The sequence below is a fragment of the Apiospora aurea genome (genome assembly GCF_038362705.1).
Source record: "Apiospora aurea strain CBS 24483 chromosome Unknown utg000001l_segment0_segment0, whole genome shotgun sequence".
NCBI lineage: Eukaryota > Fungi > Ascomycota > Sordariomycetes > Amphisphaeriales > Apiosporaceae > Apiospora > Apiospora aurea.
The window spans coordinates 1,035,392-1,047,725 of record NW_027117388.1 but is presented as its reverse complement, the minus strand read 5'-3'; the positions used below and the strand labels follow the sequence as shown (position 1 = coordinate 1,047,725).

Sequence of the window (12,334 nt, the reverse complement as noted above, 5' to 3'; positions counted from 1 at the left end):
CTGTAATTGTGGGAGAAGAGGGTAAAAAAAAGCGTTCCAGTATTTTCAGTAGTGAGATAAGCTCACGAACCTGGTCCCATAACAAGTCATTACTATTCCGGGCACATTGGATGTTTGGGAGGGGGCCTATCACTTGGTGATCTTTTTGGTGATTTGCATAGGTATATCATCACCGCCCTCCCTCCTCTCTGCCCCTTGGCGAGAAACAAACAGGACCAAGCATGGCGGTCTTCAACGGCTCCAACGGCCCCTGCCCATGATCCACGAATGAGGCGCTGTTCAAAGGAAGCTGGCGTTGCCGGTTCGGGAGCTTACCCCATCTCGTTAGCGTGTCAGAGCTTATTCTGCAGCACCTGTTCTGCCTGTATTTCATCTCGAGACAGGGACAGCAGGCAAGGCAACGGCAAACGAAGGAAACAAGCGCCTAAGCACGGGGGAGAAAAGGCCAAGGAAACTGTCATCACCACCTAAACGAAACTGCCGATCTGCCGACTTCCTGAGGAACCCAGGACCTGGCTTGGATTGATTCAAGAGGTACGAGTGCTGTAGATATTGTTTTCAAGGTAGTATAAGATAGGGCTCGAGCCGCTGTCAATTAAGTATAGCTAAGCCCGCCAGCTCTGTGGCGCGTGTCTCTAGCTTGAGTAGATAGAAGGGTATCATGGCATGTCAATTTCGTACAATCCTTTTTCGGAGACTGCTATTTCGCAGTTGTGGTGCCTCCCGGCTTTGATTTAAGCCTTTCGCTTCTTAGCAGGAGGCTCCTTGCTGACGGCGGCTTCTTCCTCTTCCTCGTCCTCTTCGACTTCATCCCCTTCGTCCATGCCATCCTCGAAGTCGATGTCACTCATGTCGCCCTGCTCTTGGGCGGATGCTGCGCAATCTGTGTTAGCAGAAAGTTCTTGGGCCTAAGGTGGAAGTAAACTTACTGAAGTACTTAATGGCGCTAGGCCAGAGATCCTCGCTGATAGCAATGGCGAGCTCGTCGCCATCAGGGAAAATCTCCAGACCGTAAGGGTCATCATCCTCATCTTCGTCATCCTCCTCCTCTTCCTCATCGTCGGGCACCGGCTTGCCCTCGGCGCGGAGGCGGCGGTTCTCCTTCTCCTTCTCGGTCGCGGCCCGGCTCTCCTCCTCGGAGATGGGGAAGCCGCGGAAGCCGAACCAGCCGAAAAAGCTGACGCCGCCCATGCCGACCGTCTCGATCTTCTTCTTGAGCTCCTTCTGCGCAGGCGTGTAGTCCTTGGCCTTGGTGATGGGTCCCTTACCGGGGCCGCGCTTCTTGTCCTCCTCCCAGACCTTGACCACGAGGTCGAGCAGGCCCTGGGTGAGGTCCTTGCCGGGCTTTTTCCACTTGATGGGGACGGGCTCGCTCACGAGGCCCGCCCAGCCGCTCTTGGCGCGGCGGTACCAGAACTTCTTCTCCAGGACGGCGTCCTCGAAGTAGTCATTCTCGTTGAACTCGAGCTTGATGGAGATGCTGCGGGGGTCGCCCTTGCCGCCGTTCTCAATCTCAAAGTGCGAGACCGTCAGGTCCTTGAGCGACGACAGCAGCACTGCCGAGTCGCTCGGCTGGATGTACTGGTCCACTTCCGGCGGGGCCTGCTCGAGCACGAGCGCCCAGAAGCCGTTCAGCTGGGATAGGATCTTCGCCCGCTTCTCATACAGAGGCTTGTTCAGCGCGACTTGGTGGCGGACTGAATGCAAAGTCAGCGCGAGGGCTCATGCCATTGTCAATTTGACGAGGTTGGGGTGACGTACTGATTTCGACTTCATTCTCCTCGAACTCCTTCTCGAGATCGGTCAACTGCTCATAGCTGACCTTCAGGGTCTCTTCTGTGATGGGGGCCGCCATTGCTGCTCGCTATCGATTGATGTATGTAGGTAGTTTTTGGGAAATCCGACTTAGATGATCAGAAAGATCCTTGGACTATACGACTAAGTCTTGTTCAAATGGCCAAATGAGTTGGTAATGAAAAAAACACAATGTCAGTGAATGCTACCGAGGGTGTGTTTAAGTATGCCCAGTGAACAGAGATATCCAAGGTTGGTTTAATTGATCGACTTATGGGAACTTTTTTTCTTCACAGGGATCCGGACCTGGGCCTGCTGCTGTAATTGGCCACTAAGTTTCGGCAAGGTCCCCTATGAGCTCACTGCCTTCCGCGCAGGATCCGCTAATCTGGGGTTTGTGGTAGAGGTGGGACAGGGCAGACCAGATTGGATGGACCTCATCGCAAGACAAACTCAGTTTGAACTCCCTCGAGCGACCAAGAGCTTTTATATATCGTCGCATCACAAACTGATCAGCAAACAAAATCCACAGCTCCTTGGCAGCCTTTCTGGGTGTAAGACTCTTACTTTAGGACCATCAAGAGGCGATAGCTTAGATGCTGGTGAATTGCGGTGATATATGTGGGTTGGTGTCTCATCGCAGTTGAGAGACTTGAGGTATGAGATCATATCTGAAAACCATTCCGGGAAGGCCAAAGTAACCACGAAGGAAGGCTTTTCTGGGGACAAGCACACATCAAGAAATACCAAGAATGGCATCAATGAGTTCATATCAATCACTCAGAAACTACGTGTAGGCATAGGGGACTTTACTGAAGTGTTGCTAGAGAAGAGCTTCTTGCTAATGGACTGAGCGGATGTAGTGAAAGATAGAAGGTGAGAGCAACCGCTTGATATAATAGGTAATGTCCAAAAACACGCCCAACACAGTCTTAGATCAAACACCGTGGTTTTCAACCTTTACCGAGTCTCTTCTACGCGTGATGCAGTATTTGTACATATTGAAACTCGGCAGAGGCCACCGAATTTTGTACATGTCTAGATCTAGTCTACAACCAAACTGCACGCCTCAATGCGATGCATCCTGGTTCTTGTACAGGTCACCGCAATGTACTGCACGCAAAGAACATGCAGGTACGTGAGTAGGCGCCAAGATACCCTTAGGCCTTCTTGCGCCCCTCGAACTTGAGCTTCACCATGCCGGGGAACTCGCCCTCGCGCTTCGCAACAACCGCACGCACGCCCGTCGCCGCCTCCTCGAGCCTCTCGATCAGAGCCTCCCCCTCTTCCCTGGTGGCGACGCGCCCTCCCCGCCTCTTCGCCAACATGACCTCGACCGTCTTGCCCTTGGACAGGAACGCCTCAAGCTGCCCGATCTTGTGGCTCAGGTCGTGCGCCGCGATGGCCCAGTTGAGCTCGAGCTCCTTGGTGTTGAGCTTCTTGCGGCGGGCCTCTTTTTCCTTCTCCTCGGCCACCTTGGCGTACGCGTACTTGTCGATGAGGCGGCAGATGGCCGCCTCGGGCTCCGCGAGCGGCATGTCCTGGAACGACAGGTTCTCGTCGACGTCTTCCTCCCCCTCCTCCAGCTCGTCTTCTTTCGGCTCCGGCGGCGGCGCCACCATCACCAGCGAGTACTTCTGGCGGTCCAGCGTCGCGAGCACGTCCGACGTGCGCTGCGGCTTGGACAAGGCGCCCGTCTCGTCGGCGACCTTGACGAACTTGTAGGGGATCGCATTGTCGGTCGGGAAGCGGGAAATGGGCTTCGCGGTCGAGCTGTCGTCATTTTTATTGTTGTTCTTGTATGGCCTTCGTCCGAATTGCTTCAGGCGGACGCCGCCATTTGTGCTGAAGAGACGACGCGGGCCCAGGAATGCCGCCGCAGGCCTGCTGATTGAGGACGGTGCCGTCGCCATGTTTCGCCGGGCCGAGAGGTCGAGATGTGAGAGGAAGACGTTTTGCAAAGCCCTCGCGGGGGAAAAGACGCACCGCGTGTGCTGCATCTTTGGGGGGCTTTCCGTGGGCGCTTGTGTAGTTTACTTGTCGGCTGAAGCTGTGGGAATGGCACTCTTCAATTGACTGACGAGACTGGATTAATGGTTTTGACGTTTCTCAATCGTACAGCCAATCAGAGACTGCTGTGGAGCTTAGCTACGAGCTACGATACTTGCCATAATGTACCGTCCCTCGAGTTGATATCCGCAATTAGCATCAGACTGAAATCATTTGAATAGTATCTAACATCCAAACCACTTACTAAAACATCCATACGACTCTCTCATATCCTCTCAGATTCCCCAGCAAAAACAATAGTTACAGGTCCGTAATCGTCTAACCAAGCCCCCTCTTTTCTCCCAATACAAAACCCATAGATGGCACGTGTGGGAAACTACTTCCTCGGCCACCCCTGGCGCATCCTCGTGCACTCGTTCCAGACGTGCGCCCTGGCGCACTACGTCTTCAACCACCAGTACAGCTTCGGCTGGGGCTTCGGCCCCTCGATGCTGCCGACCTTCCTCGTCGACGGCGACATCATCATTTTCGACAAGCACCACCGCCGGGGGCGTGACGTGCGCGTCGGCGACTGCGTCAGCTACCACATCCCCGTCTCGCCCGACGAGGACGGCGTGAAGCGGGTCATCGGCATGCCGGGCGACTACGTCCTGATGAACAGCCCGGGCGCCACCAGTGACCGGATGATCCAGGTCAGTAGTGCCGGTTGCACATCTCCGCTGTCTGATACCTGTTTATTGACACCGCATATGACAGGTGCCAAAGGGCCACTGCTATATTGTGGGGGACAACATGCCGTGGTCGAGAGACAGCCGCGATTATGGACCTTTGCCCTTGGCCCTCATCAAAGGCAAAGCTATTGCTAAGGGTCAGTTGGTCGGCTGGAAGCCTTGGAGGTGGTTTGAGCCCGTACCAAACGGCTTAGCAATAGAAGAGTCGTCCTGAACCTAGGCTCATTCTATATGAAATGACACTACTACATTCGTGTTCGAGATTGATCTTGCACTATTGGTTTTCACATAAGAATAGCAATGTGCGGATTTGAGCTGTGCAAAATGGATATCTCTTCAGACGCAAACTAGGTATGTAATTACACAGAACGGCTATTGCTCTCACTCTCGAAACTTCCAGAAATCCCTCCAGAGCCCCATCCTCAATGGTGAATCGACGTACACTGCTGAACGAAACAAGTTTTTTATAGGACTATGCCACCGGAATGGTAGTACAAAAGAAACCTCACCGGGCTCGGGAGCTGCCCGGTGCAAGCACTGGATAGCATACCAATTCCACAAAAATACGCCGTCCCCTTCCTGAACGACGGCCAGTGGGGATATGCACCCGAGTATAGAAACAATGTAGAATCAACAACAAGACCCCGATATGAATGCCGCTGTATATAATGTACGCCTCGAACGCCTGGCCAAAACCCAATGCCCACACGGATGCTTAAGCCCAGAAGGGCGCCCTAGAGGCTTGGAAATGGGTGGTAAAAAGGGGCCAATCAATGACTAGCCCGGTCAAGTCGGCTTTCAGCCCTCGATATGCGCCTTCGACATGCTCTGGCCCAATAATTCCAGGCATCGCTGGGCGAGGTTGACAACCTCGCCTTCGTCGTCGTCGTCAACAGCGTCGGCCTCCGATTCGATCTGTCGCTCGGCAATTTGCTTGATCATGTCGACGATCTCGTCGGATTTTCCAATTTGGCCAATCAGGGTCTTGTCCTCGGACTCGAGTAGTTGGAGAAGCGTCCAGATGGCAATGTGTTGGAACGTGGCGTCTCCGCTGGCCAGGAATCGACTGAGGTAACCATGAATACCGCCGTTGGGTTCTGCCCAGTCCTGGATAAAGATGGAATAGTCGCCAACTGGTCAAGTTAGCTTTGCGTTAGTTGGCGAGTATCACGGGACGTACCTTTGGATGACAGATTTCCTAGAGCAGCAGCACTGTTGCCCTGCACCTCGATACTTGGCGAGTGCGTCAACGGGATGAGCACATCGAAGACCCCAAGATTCAGGAGATGAGTCTTGAGGTCATCAGACAGAGCCAACACAGCAATCGCCGCCGTCATCTCCGATTGCACAGTAACGGGAACATCCAAAACCAACTGCTTGCATTTTTGAACCGCTCCAGCTTCCAGAACGAGGGCCTTGTTGCGGTCGGAGCTTGCTGCGAGGTTGCGAAGCGTTGATATAGCATGACACTGGATCTCCTCGTTGTCTGTCGAGCCCAAAAGATCCACCAAAGGTTTCAAGAAGCCCGCCTCTATGATAGGCGACTCGTTCATCGGGTGGATCGAAATGTTTCGTATACAAGCAACCGCCGATAGTATGAGCGGCAGATAAGATGATTGCAAAAGACGGAGGAGAGGGTTTAATCCTTGGGCCCGGACAATATCAAGCTGGTACTTTTCGTCCGACGCCAGATTCCGCAGTGCCAAAGCAGCCTGGCACTGAACCTTGGGGGATGACGAGTCCATCAGGTTCACAAGAGACTGGACAAGTTTAGTCTCGGACTGAGCCAGCTTGCGGCGGTTGTTGGAGTCAACGGCGATGTTACTGAGAGCGGTTGTGCAGTAGTACTGGACATCAACATCGGGAGACGAGAGGAGCTGCACGAGCACGGGTATGGCACCGGCGCTTACCAGCTGCTGCCGATTTTCGTCTGCTGAAGGTTAGCTACGGCAACTTGAGGTGGGATAGGAGGTTGCAGTGAATGCAGAGGATATCTAACCAGAATGTGTCATGTTCAAGAGGGCGCCCGTCGCATTCCGTTGCACCCTCATGTCTCGAGACTTGGCCAGGCGTGTGAGAGGGCCCAGCGCACCCGATCGCGCAATCTTTGCCTTGTTGTCCTCGTGCGTAGCGAGGTTGGTGATGCAACCAACAGCATTGCATTGGACCTCCACGTTGGGCGATAGCATTTGGCGGATGAGAGGGGTCAGTCCACCAAGCTGAACAATCAGGACCTTATTCTCGGCTGTAAGGACGGTTAGATAACGTTATATCATCATCGGTAATTCCAGCTGGTGACCTACTATTGACGGCTAGGTTCCCCAGTGCTGCACTCGCTGCTCGTTGAACCTCGATGTCGGGGCTCTGCAGGAGGAAGAGGATGGGCTCAAGTGTATCCCGATCGACCTCTCGAACATCTGAAGCACACGGTTAGCTCCAGTGGATAGATTCCAGTGTATGGCAGCTTAGTGTACCTCGCTCCGTGATTTCAGCAAATGTCAAGCTGGCGCTGCGCTGTAGGTCTATGTTGTCGGAAAAGACGAGGGTGCTCAAGGCTCGGAGAGGTTCGCCGGAGAAGAAGTCGGTCTCGCCGCGCTATGTGTGAGGCTTTAGTATCATAATGAAATCATCGTATCGGTGTGCGGTGCACGTACGTTTTCGAGATATTGGAGCAGGTCAGCCACTGCCTCACGTTCGGCTTCCTGAAGTAAAGGCTCCTGCAATAAGAACATTGTTAGCCGAGCTGTTGTATGACGATGCGGTGACTGCTCTGAGGCCTGGTGCTTCCTCTCCTCCCCAGGGAGGCAAGGGGATGGCGGGTTGGGGTAAATAGCTCACATAAAGCTGATCGCCTCTGCGACCTCCGCAGCAAGAGCTGCACGCAGCCCCCATTTTGTTGCTATCGTGATGAGCAGAGCCGGTTGTGAAGTTCAGAGCTCTGGTTTAAGCAGAGGGATGACTGTGTTTTGGCCGCTGTTGGGGGGCCCGCCTAAAGGCCCAAGCGGTCACTGAGGACGGCAGGCAGGGTGGTTGGAGGGCCTGTGGTCGCTCGGGGAAAGGAAGAAGGTGCGAAGGTTCGGCGGTGGTCGGATGTCTTGTCCTTTCCCAAAGCTCCCGCCGATGTTTTGTGCGGAGGTGGTGGTGGTGGTGATGAGGACAAGATAAACGAGGGACGCAGGACTCGGCGTTGTTGCTTTGGCGGTTAAAGGCGAAAGTATTGATAAAACAAACAAGCGCGCGTGCCTTCCCAGTGCTGTCAGTGCTGGGATGGGATGGGATGCACGAGATGGGGGCCGCCAGTGACCAGTCGGGGAGCACGACCAATTCCAGATCGAGGTACTGGAGGTGGAAGCTGCCCAGCTGCTCGTCCCGTTGCTAACTCAACCACTAACACTGGCCGCATAGGGAAGATAGTGGGCGGGTGGGCACTCGGTACAGCTGGCTCAGTGGGGCATTACTGCTTTGAGTATGATGTAGCACAGCTCAGGACCCTCTGCATACGTGCTGTAATTTTGGGGGGTCAAGCTCGTCGAGAATCGTGCGTTTTCAACCACAAGGTTGTATGGCTTATCTTCTTAAGATTGCCATGGACTAGCATCATCCAAGCATCAATGGGGGACAACAAGTTGGGCGCAAACATCAGGAGCAGGAGCAGGAGCAGGACGCATTGTGATTTATGTGAGCACTTTTGTAGCCATGGTTACAGGCAGTGTGCCGACCGCAGTGTCAGCCTGTATGTATGTATCAGATGTAGGTCCCGACTGCATGAGACCTAACAAAAAAAACTTTTTGGCTACCCGTACATGAACCGGTGCCTATCTGCAGCAGGCGACGAAGATCGGATTGCAGACCGCACTCTTCGCCTGGTGGGTGACGCAAGTCGCCCAGCCATTGAGAGGCGCGATCTGCACCGAAGGTTCCATGCCACGCTTGTACGTAGTAGAATTCCAGGTAAGTAGAGATATATACCCTACCGAAGTGCAACGGTCCCTTCCTGCATACATCATAGCTGCTTAAGCCTTGAAGCCCGCCCTGGCTAAAGATGTATGTCTGGAGTGATGATACAGTACATGGCGTTCGGTCTTGAAACAAATTAGGTAATATTGAAGGTAATGTTTGCAGCGTGCCTATCAACATCATCTGCGCGCGGAACTAATAGATAGAGTAGTTGGTAATATCAATACAACATGGCTGTCATGACCGATTTCAAGCTCCCCGCGCAGAACCGCGGCCTGAGACATACACCTGCATGTGGCAGGGTTGATTACGAGCATGCTTTATCCGGTACAACAAACAGCAGTCTAAACCCGAGCGTCATCTTCTAGTGGTGAGTGAAGCAAGCCATGTCTGAAAGATTTAGTATACCCAAGCGGTCTACGGAGTCTGGCTAGGCAGGTATACTTGTGATAAGCTCATCGTCACGACCCTACCTACTTATATCCTACCTACTCCTTGACTACCCCCTACACCCCTGATTAAGGAGCTTCCCGTCCATGTTCCCGTGGCCGAGTTCGTCAGCGTCTACCTAATTCCCAACAGTGGATTGGTGTCACCCTTTCTCTTTGCCTACGTACCCTCCTTCTTTGGCAACTACTTACGCGACTTCACACCACTTTCTCTATCAGATGACAGAATTTGTTAGTATCAATAAGACTGCGCAACCATTCTCTCACCGAAAGGCCGAGAACGAGACTAAGGTGCATGCGGAACGGGTAATCAAATAGGACCCCTGGCTTCCAGGTACCTGTGGCAAGCGCAGTACGACGGCGACGACAAGGCAAACATATAAACCATGACACATGCGCCGTGGTGGTTGGTGTCCCATCAACTCGTGTTCCACTGAGCGGTACGACGGCCGCCTATATTGCAATCAGGGAACCGTCCTGGATATTGGCTGAGCCCTCTTTCTGGCGATGGATGTCCTGGTGCTCATTATGATTAGTCTCTATGATAGATCAACGCGGTGGTCAAGTCTCAATCTAGAAGACTAGGTGCTCTCGCCGCATTGTTCTTGCAGCAAGCAGCCAATACGGGCCAATGCAGCATATGCAATACGTGGTAGTGATCGACATCGGCACAACCCAAGCCCGTCACTCGAGGAGGGATCTCCAGCTTCTGAAAAGCTTTCATTTGGAGCACGGAACAGAAGTCGCTATGTAGCCGCGGGTAGAAGTGGTACTGTCCATATATACTTGCACAAGCATCTTTGGTGACCAAGTCAGCCATGGGGGGTGATAATATAAGTCATGAGCTGGGCGGTGAACGGTTCGAGCACTGTCGCCTGAAGGCTCCGAGATTCCTAGCTGGCTGGTGGGCGGTCAGTTGCCTTCTCAGGAAGCCGGGCAGCGTATACAGGCGCACATAAAGTATACACATATGGTATAAAAAAGCACTGCGATGGATGCGTAGTCTAAAAATACCGGATGCGGGCGGGGACGAGGATAACATTTATGAGATGGGAGTCTGCGGCGACATGGACTTGATGGGGAGAGCAAGTAGATCTGTCCATAGAGAGCGGTAGGGACGTAGGGGCCCCAGCTAATAAGCCCCTCCTAACCCTCCTAACCCCCGGCCGGCCCAAGTGCTCCAGTGTTCAGGTCTTATCAAATCAAGCGCAATCAAGCCCACCAAGATCGGCGTTGGGAAGAAACGACCTCTCTTCGCGACGTACGCCCGTCTCAATAACTTTCTAGATTCGTAATCTAGTCGACGTTAAAAACAAGAGCGACAGGCAGGTTCATGCTTCTGCTTGCACCTTCGAGACCATTTCGCCCGTTTTATCAAGCCACAACCCCCCTTCGACCACTCCCGGGCACTACCTACCCAAGGGCTAAAGTCGGGTGTCAGCCAGCCATGGATGAGGTCACGGCCACAAAGGCGGCTGCCGATGGGCGAGAGCATGACCCCGCCATGCCGAGTCAAAGTTTACGGCGCCCTTCAGCCGGTCACGAGTTCCAGCTTCCCTTCCGTGTCGTCCAGCCCAGCAGTTATCTCAGACCCAAATCCCAAAAGACAGTCTCGTTCGAACCGACGCCAATGAGTCCCATCGATGAGGAACAGCTGCAGGGCCTGGTAAGCTCGTATTCGCATCTCTATCTTCCTCTCTCTCTCTCTCCATGTATCCCTTGCTAGCCATTGCTGTCGCGGCTGTCGGCGTAGCTAGAGACGCCTGGAAGACCCTGACTAGCCGATGCCATGGCTTGAGGTTACTTTGTCTTGTAACACCATGGGAGTCAGCAGATGCTAACGGTGACTGTCGTGATTTAGCAAGGCGTGCGCGACTTCCTTCGGATACGGACTAGCTACGATGTCCTGCCCCTTTCATTCCGCTTGATCGTGTTAGACAATGATCTGCTGATCCGGAAGAGTTTGAACATCCTGATTCAGAACAGTACGCCTTCCCGCCAAATGCGAAAGATAACATTGGTGTGGCAGCAACGTGATTGCTGACTGGACGTTTACAGACATCGTGTCGGCGCCCCTTTGGGATTCGCATAACGGGCGTTTTGCTGGGCTGCTCACCAGCACGGATTTCATCAACGTGATCCAATACTACAATCAGTTCCCGGAACAGATCGATAATGTCGAGAAGTTCCGGCTTAGTAGCCTTCGAGGTACGATCCGTCCACAAACAACGAGGCGCAAGAGGTGTCATGGAAAGCTAACATATGGGTCATTGTGTAGACATCGAGAAAGCGATCAACGTCCAGACACTCGAGACCGTCTCGGTCCACCCGGGACGCCCACTGTACGAGGCTTGCAGTCGCATGCTAAGGAGTCGAGCAAGACGCATACCACTGGTCGATGTCGATGACGAAACTGGACGCGAAACGGTGGTGAGCGTGATAACGCAGTACCGAATCCTAAAGTTCATTGCGGTCAACACCGAGCAACACACCTCTCTTATGAAGAAGACGATTCGGGAAATCAACCTGGGAACCTACACGGACCTTGCGACGTGCAAAATGACGGATTCGGTACTCGACGTAATCAACTCCATGGTGGTTCGGAACATCTCTGCTGTGCCTGTCATTGACAAGAACAATGTGGTGCTGAATGTGTTTGAGGCAGTCGATGTCATTCCCTGTATTAAGGGTGGCGCATACGAAGAACTCAAGTCGACGGTTGGCGAGGCCCTGGCGCAGCGGCCCGAAGACTTCCCTGGCATCTACACATGTCAAGAGGACGATCGACTCGACTCTATCTTTCAGACAGTACGCCAGTCTCGGGTGCATAGGCTGGTGGTCATTGACGACGATTGGCATCTGAAAGGTATCTTGTCTCTTTCTGATATCTTAAAGTATGTCTTGTTCCACGGCGAGGAGGGGGATTATTTCCCACAAACATAGGAGCCAATATACAGGCTGCACCACGGTTGTCATGTTTTATCGAGAGGGAAATGGGCAGGCTAGGAGGCATTGCAATGGCGTAAGGCGTGTTCCGACGAGAAAGGGAAATACCAGGATCTCAGTTGGGAATTCATCTGCTTGCTTATAGACATTCTGTCAGTTTCATGTTTTTTTTTTTTTTTCTTTTTTTCTTTTTGCGATGTTATTGTCGCCCTCCAGATAGGGGCGACTGACGCTTGGCCCCTCAAGCAGTATAGAATGTGAAGATCGCCCGGATTTCACAGTAATAATAGCTATACCTATGTTCTTTTCATGGTGTAGTGCTCTGGCTTTGTCATCCAGTTTGGAACCTGGCTTCACGTCGCACCAATATCCAAAGCGGAAATGGGCTTCTAGGTACGTATTGATATTTTCATTGGAAATTTCAACCATCTTCATATTCCATATCTA

The 12,334-nt window shown here is 53.0% G+C and overlaps 5 protein-coding genes across 5 annotated transcripts; 2 read left to right on the top strand and 3 right to left on the bottom strand.

Annotated features, from left to right (window-relative positions):
• Nucleotides 1-734: 734 nt before the first annotated feature.
• On the bottom strand, nucleotides 735-1,855 carry PG986_000339 (uncharacterized protein; the record flags this gene model as incomplete). The annotated part of the gene is made up of 3 exons (XM_066836561.1): nucleotides 735-874; nucleotides 930-1,697; nucleotides 1,762-1,855. The coding sequence occupies 3 exons, from the start codon at nucleotides 1,853-1,855 to the stop codon at nucleotides 735-737; spliced, it is 1,002 nt and encodes a 333-aa protein (XP_066705454.1).
• Nucleotides 1,856-2,954: 1,099 nt separating this feature from the next.
• PG986_000338 (translation initiation factor) lies at nucleotides 2,955-3,794 on the bottom strand (the record flags this gene model as incomplete). The annotated part of the gene is made up of 1 exon (XM_066836560.1): nucleotides 2,955-3,794. The coding sequence occupies one exon, from the start codon at nucleotides 3,792-3,794 to the stop codon at nucleotides 2,955-2,957; it is 840 nt and encodes a 279-aa protein (XP_066705453.1).
• Nucleotides 3,795-4,163: 369 nt separating this feature from the next.
• PG986_000337 (uncharacterized protein) lies at nucleotides 4,164-4,749 on the top strand (the record flags this gene model as incomplete). Its single annotated transcript, XM_066836559.1, has 2 exons — nucleotides 4,164-4,496; nucleotides 4,561-4,749. The coding sequence occupies 2 exons, from the start codon at nucleotides 4,164-4,166 to the stop codon at nucleotides 4,747-4,749; spliced, it is 522 nt and encodes a 173-aa protein (XP_066705452.1).
• Nucleotides 4,750-5,333: 584 nt separating this feature from the next.
• Nucleotides 5,334-7,267, bottom strand: PG986_000336 (vacuolar protein 8; the record flags this gene model as incomplete). The annotated part of the gene is made up of 6 exons (XM_066836558.1): nucleotides 5,334-5,668; nucleotides 5,716-6,465; nucleotides 6,535-6,780; nucleotides 6,839-6,952; nucleotides 7,010-7,130; nucleotides 7,190-7,267. 6 exons carry the CDS (start codon nucleotides 7,265-7,267, stop codon nucleotides 5,334-5,336), a joined length of 1,644 nt encoding a protein of 547 aa, XP_066705451.1.
• Nucleotides 7,268-10,388: 3,121 nt separating this feature from the next.
• PG986_000335 (5'-AMP-activated protein kinase subunit gamma) lies at nucleotides 10,389-11,884 on the top strand (the record flags this gene model as incomplete). Its single annotated transcript, XM_066836557.1, has 4 exons — nucleotides 10,389-10,607; nucleotides 10,803-10,926; nucleotides 11,000-11,149; nucleotides 11,220-11,884. The coding sequence occupies 4 exons, from the start codon at nucleotides 10,389-10,391 to the stop codon at nucleotides 11,882-11,884; spliced, it is 1,158 nt and encodes a 385-aa protein (XP_066705450.1).
• Nucleotides 11,885-12,334: the final 450 nt, after the last annotated feature.